At 48.1% G+C, this 12,351-nt stretch overlaps 1 protein-coding gene across 1 annotated transcript in view; it reads left to right on the top strand.

Annotated features, from left to right (window-relative positions):
* BCO2 (beta-carotene oxygenase 2) overlaps positions 1-11,318 on the top strand; it is a 611,133-nt gene extending 599,815 nt beyond the window's left edge. Inside the window, exons 11-12 of the mRNA XM_078683947.1 lie at positions 8,497-8,607; positions 11,129-11,318. Coding sequence (XP_078540073.1) covers positions 8,497-8,607; positions 11,129-11,242 — 225 coding nt within the window. The 3' untranslated portion in view covers positions 11,243-11,318. The remainder of the gene's footprint in view (positions 1-8,496; positions 8,608-11,128) is intronic.
* The last annotated feature ends 1,033 nt before the right edge of the window (positions 11,319-12,351 follow it).

The following is a 12,351-nucleotide window of genomic DNA, read 5'->3' as shown; positions in this document are numbered from 1 at the left end:
CCTTTCTGGTTATTCGTGTACCTCTAGTGAGTAGCTGCCCACCCTAAAATACTCTGAAGTGTATTCCATTCAAAGGTGGGAAAAGTTTCTTTACTAGGTGGGAATGGAGAGAGAATGCCCCCATATCAAATTGGGATTTAGGGGAGGAGGAGCTTGGCGGGCATCCGAGATGGCCGCGTGAGCACAGCGCTCTCCGGACCCCCGCCACTCCCGGCATGATATCCTGAACATATCCTGACTCTTCACGAGGATTTGTGTAGAGGACGCTGGGCTGATCGTCCTGGAACTTTCGGAATTTGATTCTGACCCGGGGTGCCGGAGTTACGGTGATTCGAACTTTTGGGATCCGCCCTTGAGGTACGCCCGGGACTGGGTGAGGCTCTGTGGCCGTCTTGGAGTTGAACAACAGCGGCAGGGGGATTGGACTTGTGGGTCCCCCTCTTAAGTTTCGGTTTCGATTCTGCCTCAGACTGAGACATCTGGCAGGGGAGTCTGGCCTGGGCTGGGTCCGGGGCACGAGACAGCTGTCGGGCCTTTGGCTGGCTTATTCTCCTATCTGATTGGCTCTATCCTGGTGGTACCCTTTTGGCGGCTCTTTGATCCCGAGGCCTTCCTTTCCTGTGCCATTCCATCGAGCCTGGTGAATCTCTTTGTGACGCAGTTTCCAACATGGCGGGCAGAGGGGACCGAGAGACACGGAAGACCAAGACACCCCTGCGCGGGGGCCCGGTCCAGTCTAACGTTATGGACCGTTACACCCACTCGAAGGGGTCCCCCGGAGCCGCCCTGCCCGGTCCAAGTGCTGCTGACCACATCGTGGACGCGTCAACGGAGCCGTCCTTGCAGGACATCATGGGCGCCATTTCTGGCATGAGGGAGACGATAGGCCAACAATACGAGGCCTTGGCCCACAAAATCGACATCGTGGCCATTGATGTGAACTTGATTCGAGCCGACCTATCGAAAACCAATGAGAAGGTGAAATCATTGGATCTCAAGTCATCCAGCCTCACGACGGACGTCTCGGAGATACAGACGGAGATTGGTAATCTCCGTAGGGTGAACGATTTCATGACCCGGCGCCTGGAGGACTTTGAGAACAGGGCACGTCGCTGTAATGTGCGCGTGGTTGGCGTTCCGGAGAATCCAGAACCTCACTCTGTTGATCTCCTGGTTGAGGACCTGATCCAAAACTATCTCTCTCCGTCTGGACTGAGTAAATTTTTCGCAGTAGAGCGTGCCCATCGAGTTCCGGGGGGCCAGGGTAAGCCAGGTGCCCCGCCGAGGCCTATTGTTGCGAAACTCTTCCATTATAGGGATCGGGACGCTATCCTGCAAGCATCACGTGTGAAGGGCCCGGTGGCCTTTGAGAACGCCACGGTGAACTTTTATCCGGACTTTTCTCAACAGGTCCAGAAACAGCGTATGGGCTTCCGTGGTGTCAAGAAGCGTCTTCGGGACATGGAGTTACGCTACGCTATGCTGTTTCCGACCAGGCTGCGAGTGGAGTACAATGACCGAACCTTTTTCTTTGATCGGCCAGATTCTGTGAACGACTGGCTGGACTCTCTGCCTGGCCGACCTCCTGCGACTGAGTCCGACGCCCACCCGGGTGGTGCTGAGGGTGGTGTGGAGAGCTGAACAATTCGTCTACGCCTGGGCCCTCGTATAGAGTAAACTCTTCCGGGATTCTATGCCTAAGTGCCTCTACTATTTGTGTGTTTTCCTCGTCATCTGTCTTGATCGGGGTGGCGGGTAGGCCAGAGCCTTTCCTCCTCCGGGGTCTTTTTGTAGAATGGGGGTTCTTGGGCGACAGGCACACTGCATGTTGGGGTGGCTTTATAGCATTTTGCAGGGGTGCAGGGTGGGGGGTGTTTTCTTGATTGTTGGGGGGTGGGTGGTTGGGAAGTTCGATGTTTGTGTGTTATGTTCTCAAGGCGACTTTATCTTGCTACTGATGGTTTTTATGTCATGCTCATGGAGGAGGGGTTTCGGCGTTGCTGTGTGGGATGGGGGGTAGCGGGTTGAGGTTTGTTTCGTGGAATGTTAATGGTCTGGGGGATCGTATTAAGCGGAGTGTGGTGTTGAAATGTTTACGACGTTTATCTCCAGATATTGTTTTTCTGCAGGAGACTCATTTGGTGGGCAATACTTGTCGTGCGATGAATAGGTGGGGCTATCGCCTTGCCGCACATTCGGGGTTTACCACGGGTTCCAGGGGGGTGGGTATCCTTGTTCGGGCTTCCCTCCCCCTAGCTATTGATGATGTGATCCTTGATGATCGGGGGCGATATGCTGTCCTCGTGGGTCGTTATGAGGGTCGTACCCTCTCCTTATTTGCTGTTTATGTCCCCCCCGGCCTGCAGACTTCTACCTTTTCCGATTTGGGCCGTGTTTTGTTGGACCTCCCTAATAGTACTCTCTTCATTGCAGGTGACTTTAATTCTGTGTTCTCCGGTCTACACGATCGCCACCCCCCTAGGGACACTCCTTCGGCCCAACAGTGGCTGGGTGGGTTTCTGGACACGTTTGGTTTGGTGGATTGCTGGAGGCTTATGCATCCTACTCAGCTTCAATACACTTTCCACTCTGGGGCCCATAGGAGTTTGTCTAGACTGGATTATTTCCTGATGCCTGCGGCCCAGTCGCCGGCGGTGCGTGAGATTAGACACCTCCCCCGGGGCATTTCCGATCATTCTCCGCTCTGGCTTTGTTTTGAGATGGGGGTGGAGGCGGCGGGCCGGGTTGCTCCTATCAACCCATGGTACCTTACCTCCCCCGAGACCCGCAACCTTTTGACTAAGTCTTTGGACGCCTATTTTTCGGACAACGAGGGATCCGTTTCCTCTGCGATTTCCCTGTGGGAGGCCTTTAAGACAGTGATTCGTGGACAGGCCCTTTCCCTTATTGTTGAATCCAAGAGGGTGAGGGTGAGGGAGGTGGTGGACCTCGAGAGGGAGATTGCTGAAAGGGAGGCTGCCTTAGAGTCGGAAGTCACATCTGATAAACTCCATGCCCTGGGTCTGAAACAATTTGCTTATAAGTCTTTGGTCACGGATGCGGCCAAACAGATGTTCCGGGAGCAACAGGGCCGTCTGTATGATGTGGGGGACAAGGCGGGCAAATTATTGGCGTGGTTGGATAAGAAGGAGAGGGCGAATCGTGTGGTGCCCGTGATTCAATCATCGAATGGTGTGAGAGTGACGGACCCGATTGGAATTGTTGCATGTTTTGCTGAGTATTTTCGTGTGGTTTATACCCCTGTGTCTGGACGGGATGTTGCTGACTCTCGCCTTCTGTTGCGCGATATAGCTTTGCCCAGTGTCTCCGATTTAGACTGTAAATCGTTGGAGTCCCCTTTTACTACTGACGAGATAGCTACTGCCATTCGCTCACTCCGTTCGGGCAAAGCCTTGGGCCCGAACGGGTTGCCAATTGAACTGTACAAGCTACGTCCTGATAAGGTGGCGCCCTATCTTCGCGACATGTTTTTGGAGTCCCGGGAACGGGGTGTTCTCCCGTATGATCAGCGTCTGGCTACGATAGTCGTAATTCCCAAGGACGGTAAACCGTGGGACCTTTGTTCATCTTATAGGCCCATTTCCTTGTTAAACGTTGAGCCCAAGGTCCTGGCTAAGCTCCTGGCGACCCGCCTCTTGACGGTCATTAGTGACTTGGTTCATCCGGATCAATCCGGATTTATCCCACATCGCAACACGGCTCTTAACCTACGTCGTCTCCACGGTGCTGTTGCGAGGGCGGGGCTTCTGACGGAACCGGCCATTTTGGCCTCGTTGGATGCCTCGATGGCTTTTGACACAGTGGAGTGGCCCTATCTTTGGGCTGCTCTTGAAAAATTTGGTTTTGGTCCTGAGTTTATCGGTTGGGTGAAGTTGTTATACGCTGAACCCTTAGCGCAGGTAGTGGTGAACGGTAGAGTTTCTGTCCCCTTCTGCCTTGGTAGGGGGACCCGTCAGGGTTGCCCCTTGTCTCCGTTGCTTTTTGCGCTCGCCCTGGAACCGTTAGCTGCGTGGCTTCGATGGGAGCCTTCACTCAAGGGGATCCGTTGGTCACCGGACTTTGAGGACCGCGTCTCACTTTACGCGGATGACATTCTTTTGTATCTTACTTCCCCGCGTAAATCTCTAAATGTTTTATTTGATGTTCTTACCTCGTTTGGAGCTAACTCGGGCCTAGTTATTAATTGGGCTAAGTCCTGCGTGTATGTTCTTTCGGGTGTTTTGCCCCCATTGCCGGACAGATTTCCTATCCAGGTGGTCCAGTCTGGCTTCCAGTATTTGGGGATCTTTATTACGCTGGACTCCTCACTCCGATTCGAGCGCAATCTCCTCCCCCCGCTTCTTAGACTGCGACTAGATGTGGCCCGTTGGCGTAAGCTGCCCCTGTCTCCTCTGGGCAGGGCAGCCCTTTTTAAAATGATGTCCTTGCCGCGGTTCCTCTACGCACTTCAGAATTCTTATGACGACGTTCCCGCTACCTATTTCCGAGAGATCGAGAGTCTTCAAAGACAACTGATCTGGGACGGGCGTCCACGTATTGCCCTTGCGAAACTCACCATCCCTTGGTATGACGGGGGCATGGCGCTCCCCGACATCAAGAGATATTACTGGGCTGCCCAGCTGTCTGCCATCAACCACGCGATGTATTCATCGGGTCGGGATCCGGCCTTTGAGATGGATAGACTCCAGCTGCCGGGAGGGGACTTTAATAGAGTGCTTTATTCTAGATCGGCCGGGCGCCATCTTGTGGGCCCGTCCAGGATCGCAGTCACTGTGTGGCGCGCCGCGCATGTGAGTTTGGGCTGGGAGAATCGACTGACACTGGCGACGCCGCTTTATGCCTCTGAACGTTTGGGGTGTCTCTGGTCTACTAAGGGATTCGACCGCTGGGATATGATTGGGATATGTAAGGTGGGTGATGTCTGTGCGAAAGGTAGCGTGAAGTCATTCCAGACCCTTAAGGCAGAATACGACTTGAGTGATAGAGAGTTTTTTCGGTATCTGCAGGTCCGGCATGCCCTGGCCTCAGTTCTAACTCCTGGTGTGACCCTGCCCGAGTCTTCCCCCCTTGAAGATCGTATACTAGATGGACACCTGCCTGATAGTACTATCTCCCTTATTTATAAAAAGTTGATTCATAGTCGCGCCGACCTGTTGGTCCGCCTTAGGGAGCTGTGGGTCGGTGACGGATTGGAATTAGATGACGAGGATTGGCAGTCAGCACTCTCTTCTCCTAAGGAGGTAGCCATTCCCGCCCGTCTTCGTTTGGTGCAACTTAAGATCCTCCACCGCGTGTATGTAACTGGCCCGCGCCTGGTTGTAATGGGTTTTTCCCCGGATGGCTTATGTAAGCGTGGCTGTGGGATGAGTGCTACATTTATGCATATACTTTGGGAATGCCCGTTGGTAGCGGCCTACTGGATTGATGTGCTTGATGTGATGACTGTCGTGACTGGTGTTGCCCTGCGGCCTGAGGCCCGACGATGCCTGTTGAACGTGTGGGAACCCACAGATTATTCTGTGGCCCAGACCAGATGGGCAACCTTGGGGTACATGGTCGCGAAGCGGGACATTGCGCAACTCTGGGGCGCATCCAGACCTCCGGACGTTTCGGTGTGGGAGGATAACATGGACTGGTCCATGTTTCGAGAGAAGACCGTCTATGTGGCTAGGGGCAGACCCAGGGCGTGGACTAAAATTTGGGGTCAGTGGAATGCATATCGTGGAGACATTTGTACCCCTCCCTTGGTTGACACATCCGATGTTACCCTGTCTCCCTAGGCTGACGTTCCCGAAATCTTTCATTCTCTTTTTAAGATTTTCCTGCCCTCCCTGCTGCCCCCCCCCCGGCCTTGCCGAGTCTCATTGATTTACCTTTATCTTCCTGATTAGTGTACTTCCCCTCTGTCATCTGGGCTGACGTGATTGCTACATTCGCCTTGTTTTGGTTTGTTATTTTAATGTTTAAGACAAAAACTGTTGTGTCCTGTCATATGCTTTGTGCAATATTTAATCTGTGATTTGGGCCTGGCCACGGAGATTAATGTTTACTGCATGGTACGTGCTTTGCGAATTAGCGGCCAGCCCGTGTGGTTGTAGGCCCATCTCTGTACTTTTTATCTGATTGCTCAATAAAAGTTTTTAACCCAAAATAAAAACAAATAAAAAAAAAAACAAATTGGGATTTAGGGTAGGGGGGTTTCTGCAAAGGAAAAGCATATTTGCTCCCAGGAGAATTAAAATAAGTTGAATCTGCAATTGTTTATTTGTTTCAGATTTATCTATGCATAATTTTTCACCAGGAGAACATTTAGGATTCAAGGACATTTTCCTTAATATATCTCTTCTACTTTTTGTTACGTACAATTGAGATTTGTGAATCCAATTAAAGTCTCAAACTGGCTTCAAACATCTGTACATTTCACCTTACTGACTCCCTTTAAAAATGTGCTGTTACAAGAAGTGACAATAATATCTAGTTGGCCTTGGTTTGTGAATGCATGAGTCGCTTCATTTATGGAGGGAAGGACCCTATATGGAGATGGGCCTCTTTTTCATGGTATAATTGCCTCTTCCTATGGAGTCCTTAGGGCGTTTCAATCACCTCACCTTAATATAATATTTACCTTGCTCTTCTCTTTAGTGTGTTTAAGAGTGACCTAAATATCTACACAATCTTACGTGAATGCCATGCAAGTGTATCTTTAAGGACTTATCCTTATTTAAAGATATAGAATCAGCCCTGGCTGAATTTTAGCCACAGCTGGCTGGTACCTCCCCAAGGCTCCATGGCTCAAACACTGATGTCTTCATCTTAGGGATCCTATAAAGTAAAGGCAGACCTAAATAAAAAGTTTTTAAACCTACTGGACTTTTTTGATCTTTATTCTGCTGAGGCAGCCATAGTGAAATATGAAGAAGTGATTTTAACTCCAAGACAACGTTGTCACTTCAGTCCGAGGCAGAAGTTGTCACCTGCGTTTTCCTGATACGCAAGCTCAGATCCTATTGTGCCTTTCTTATCTAAAGACCATGGCACACTGTTTGGAGGCACAGTGTTAATAGTGTTTGGACTTCTACAATGGCCTCTATGGCGGACCACCAAACAAATAGTTTGTAAGACTTTGGATGGCTTAAATTGCTGCTCTTGAGTAATTACGGGACCAAGGTGACCAGACCATGCCCCATCCTAAAGAAGTTCTCTTTATCACCTATAAGTAGGATGACATATTCACTTCAAAATTTCTGACTTTTAAGTACCTTTAGCTCTTATTAAATTCACACCTTATCCCCAAGCTCTCTATCTGTACTCACAACTGTAGTTTTGGTATTGCTAAGAGGATATCCCTTGTTACACCCTTAGTCCTAAGGTTGGACATGACTTCTGTGTCAAGACTCCAAGGGTCAGATGTACAGCCCTTCCATTTTGCAACTCTCAGCTTGCGTCATTTCGCGCCTTGCAAGTTGCGACGCACAAAATGGAATGTACAACCGTGTCTCGGACACTGTTTGCGATTCTCAATGGGGTTGCAAACGACCTGCCTCATTAATATTCATGAGGCAGGTTGCAATGGGCTACCCTATTGGGAATGGCCAGCACTCACAGGTATGGGGACCTGCTGGGGTCAGCAGACCACCATGTCTATGACTGCTTTGTAAATAAAGCAGTTTTTTATGCACCCGTTTTTTCTTAAAGGAAAATGGAATGTATTTTAAAAAGAAAAATGAAACGTTTCTGTTCCATTTTTAAAGAGAGCCTGCTCTTAAAAACTACCCTACAGTACCCTACACTACGACCCCCTGACACTGCCCTAAGCCCTAAACCCTAAAACACATTTTAAAAGCGCATGCGATGTAATGGGACACGTCGTACTGTGTACGTGTGGTAACGTCGCATGGGTTGTAACGCATGCGACGTAACGGCATGCGATGTAACAGCCGTAATGTGATGGCTGTTCGCCTTCGCTGCATCGCTGCAGAAGTGCACAGTCCAAAGCCCATCCTGCTTGGCTAGGTATTGCACTTTACTAAGGGGCAAGAGTCCCTTTGTAGAATTAGTCAGTAAAGCATTCTAGGTCACTCTCCTTGAATTGGCACGTGATAACATATGAGACGACCTTTAGAGTTGTTTATCCTTCTTCCAACGTTTCAATTATCCAAATAAATATATCATAATTCCAACAGTGTATGCTGACACATATGTTGTTATTAACAATTATTGCACATGTGAAACGGAACTTTCTGCAGGTCAGATAACGTGGAATGCTAAATGTTCACATAACCTCATTTTGTGAATCAGGGACTGCCTTGTCTGATTCCACATGATACTTTTTAATGCACCTAATTGGAATTTAGTTGCACAAAAAGTTGTGCATTGCATTGGATAATTTGATATTTTAATAACTTCTTCAGAATACTTTATAATTAGAGTTTCTGTGCTTTTCGTGATGCTTTGAAGAATATTTTTCGTTGTTAGATCTGGCGACAGACTGGATTCTACCCATCAGAGCCTGTTTTCGTGCCACTACCAGATGCTACAGAAGAGGATGAAGGAGTTATTCTGTCTGTTATCATTACACCGAACCAGGTGATTGCAAATGTTTTTCACATTCACCTAGTACTGCATATTATACAATAAAATGGGAAATCCCTTTTTTATTAAATTAAAAAAATATTATAAATATGCTTCGCATATATAATTATGTTTTAATACCTCATGACTGAATTTTTTGTTGTTGTCAGAATTAGAGTTTGTTCTTTGTCTATGAAATAATCGACAAAAATTACGATATTATGGGCCAGATGTAGGTAATTTTAATGTACCACCTCTTAAATACCGATTCATACCGAATCGATATTTAAGAGGTGGTAAAATAGAGGGGGGGAGATGTAGGTATTTCAGGGTCGGTAAATACCGAATCGTTAAGATTCGGTATTTACCGATTCTGTAAATACCGAATCGGTATTGCCCATTGATTCCTATGGGCCTTGCAGCCCATAGGAATCAATGGGCAATACCGATTCTGTAATTACAGAATCGGTAAATACCGATTTTTGCAAGGGTGCAGGGGGTGTCACTTTGACACCCTCTGGCACCCCAAAAATAGGCATGTGCGCCATGTGGCACACAGACATGCCCTAAGGGCATGTCTGTGTGTCACATGGCACAGGTGTGCATGCACACATGTGCATGCACACCTGGATTCGGTATTTTACCACCCAATTGGATTGGGTGGTAAAATACCGAATCTGAAAGGCCTGCGGCACTCAAAGATGTGCTACCTACATATGCTTTTACAGACTCGGTATTTTTACCTAGTCTGTATTTACCGATTCGGTAATTTTACCGAATCTGTAAATACAGAATCGGTAAAATACCGATTCTGTAAAGCATGCTCCTACATCTCAAAATCCAATTACCGGTCGGTAACGGCCGAATTCGGCCGTTACCGACCGGTAATTGGCCACCTACATCTGGCCCTATGTCTTTTCTTTTTTTTTCATGGATTAGCTAGTTGCTGCTTTCATTAACTTTAGGCGGCGCTATTGTCCATAAAAATTGCTTTATGATAATGTCTGTGCAAAGGTAAACTGATAAGATTTCTGAGAACTCGGGCAAGTACAGCCAGTGTACAGAAGAATCACGATGCAAACCATTGCCGTGTTGTTGGCAGAGTGGTGATATAATAAAGATAGGTTTAGCTTAGAGGTCTTGAAGCCTTGCTGATGGTGAAGCTTAGTGGTAAGGAAGACTGGCCGGCTAGCAGAAGGTATAGGGTTTTATGGCAGGCAATGGCGGCTGCCACCAATTAAAACCGTTAGGGCGGCAGGGGCAGGGGAAAAGGAGAGGTAGGATAATTTAAAAAATAGAATAAAAACCACTTACCTGCCACTCCGTTCTGCTCCCGCTGCTGGCCGCCTTGTTCCTCCTGCTCCTCATGTCCCGGAAGCTGGAAGTGGATGGGCCTAAGAGCACAGGCTCCGCACCCAATCCAGACGCTTCTCTCTCGCACAAGAGCAGCACCAGGATTGGTCAGGGCGGCCTTGTTTGCCGCTCAGGTGGTGCCTGGGAACCTATGGGTTTCTCCAACTTGGCTGTACAATACAGCCGGGTTGGAGAAACATAAGCAAATGTATTTGGCCAGCCTGAGACGGCTGGCCAAACACATATGCTCATAAGTGCAGAGTACTCCTCCCTTTCAGTCCTTTTCCCCTGCACTGGCGCACAATGGGCTGCCATGCACCAACACAAGCACCTTTGTGCCATGGTGCAAGGATGCCTGCGTTGCAGGGATGATTGTTTTTGTACAAAAACAATCAAAAGAGGCTTTTTCCTCCTTCTATGTGTGCTCTGCAGCACACATAGAAAAAGGAAAGAAGAGGAGAAATAAAGTTATTTCGCTGCCTCGGAGTTACGCTTCCTCGTAAATCTGGGGAGTGTCAAAAAGACATGGGTGTTGCTGGGAACGCCCACAGCAACACCCATTGCAAGCCATTTTAACACAGAAAACTGCGTTAAAAGGAATGATATTTACAAGGCTGCATTAAGCCATGCAAAGTGGCTTAGTCCTGCCCGGGTAAATATGGAGCAGGCCCCTTCGCCACCAGAGTATCGCACAAAGTGACGCTTCTGTGGCGCAGTCTCATTGTAAATGAGGCTCGCAGTCTGCAGGGAAATGGTATCTTGTTCTTAAGGCTTTATAATTTGTGAGCATTCCAACAATGCATGCCTTCGTTGATGGATGTAGGGGCATTTATTGGGCCCTGATATAGAGATATCTTAAATACAATTTGCCTGATCCATAAAGCCTTCTGTGTCACTGGCATATTTTTTGCAGTCACCGTAAACTCTATGCTTCTTTGTGCTGTCTTCACTTACAGTATTGCCTTTATTTGGAGTTCTTTGCTTTCAGAGTGCTCGTTGGGGCAAGCCGCCCTTTTCTCTTATGGGTGTTTAAATATTGGAGCGCCCTTCCTTGTACAAAGGCACAATTTAACATTGATTAATCTCCATATGGGTGTTTCAGAGATGAACTTAAACTCCACCAGCAAGTAGCTTATAAGTACTCAGATATTTATGGGTTTTTTGTTTGTTTTTTAAATTTCAGACTAATCGCACCTTTCTTCTCCTTCTGGATGCCAAGACCTTCTCTGAAATAGGCCGAGCAGAAGTGCCAGTGCAGATACCCTGTGGCTTCCATGGAGTTTTTGCAGCCATTTGACAGAATATCTTGAAAAGTGGTTACAATGCAATATTTATTATATGGAAACCTAAATGTAGAGAATATTTTTTTTTAAAGAAAAATAAAGTGCCTACTTTCCTTTTCTTTATGAACATCATGTTTTATTTATCTGCTAAAAACGTTAATGCTGGCTAGAAGATATCTGTTTGGTACACTCCTTAGCTTGTAGTGACATTAAGCACTATACAAATCATCAGTATTTTGTAACAAAGCAGGAAAAAAATGGATAAACACTTAGGATTTGGGGCAAGTGTACTGAACCAGTTTTGTGTCCAAAGCAACTAGACACCACCAATCCACTATCACCAAGAAATATGCACCAACTCTTTTGAGAAATCGAGGCCGAGAATAATGGAGGGAAGAGGAGGGGGAGGGTGTAGGAGGCACAACGGGTTAACGAGGAAAAACAGTGTCTGACGTCCGGCTGGGTAGGTGACAGCGAGTGGTGAACCAGAGCCAAACTCTTCTATAGCTGCGTGTGATAGCTCCAGCGGTCATCGGCCGAAGGTTGCTCGGGCACCGCAGTACATACAGAAAGGTTATAGTTTCCGCCTAGGGGGGCATAGTCCAAAAGTTCCATTGAGCGCACCGGTCATGGTAAACGGTGCTGTTCTAGCCAGCGGTAATGGGATAAAAACCCAGGCCTCTACTGTGTGAGACTCCCTTGTCGTTGTCGACTCTCTCAGAGGGATCTCTGAGATTCCAGGGCATAAATGCTGGATCCCTCCCCAACCAGGGGGAGAAGGAGTGCTGTGGAAAGGGGTCCACTCATTATTATTATTATTATTATTATGCATTCTTATATAGCGCTCAATTACCCGTAGGCATCTCGGCGCTTGCCTTAGGAACCCGTCCTGGCTTTTTTTTCCCTGTGAGATACCTGTACTGGGCATCCCCATGGTGAAAGCCAGGCATCCGGCCGCGGGGGGGCCGTAGTGGAGATTAAGCAAGCTGATGCCCAGAGCTGCAGAGTGTGAACCCGTGATTCGAGTAGGCACCGAAACGAGAATTATCGAGTCCGTGGATATTTGGGCTCAAGACCCTGCCGCGTCGGGAATTGAACCCTGGTCCCGGGTCTGACCTCTGCT

The sequence above is a fragment of the Lissotriton helveticus genome, chromosome 3_1, assembly GCF_964261635.1.
Source record: "Lissotriton helveticus chromosome 3_1, aLisHel1.1, whole genome shotgun sequence".
In the NCBI taxonomy this organism is placed as follows: domain Eukaryota; kingdom Metazoa; phylum Chordata; class Amphibia; order Caudata; family Salamandridae; genus Lissotriton; species Lissotriton helveticus.
Note: the sequence above shows the minus strand (reverse complement) of the source record. Positions and strands in the feature narration are given on the sequence as shown.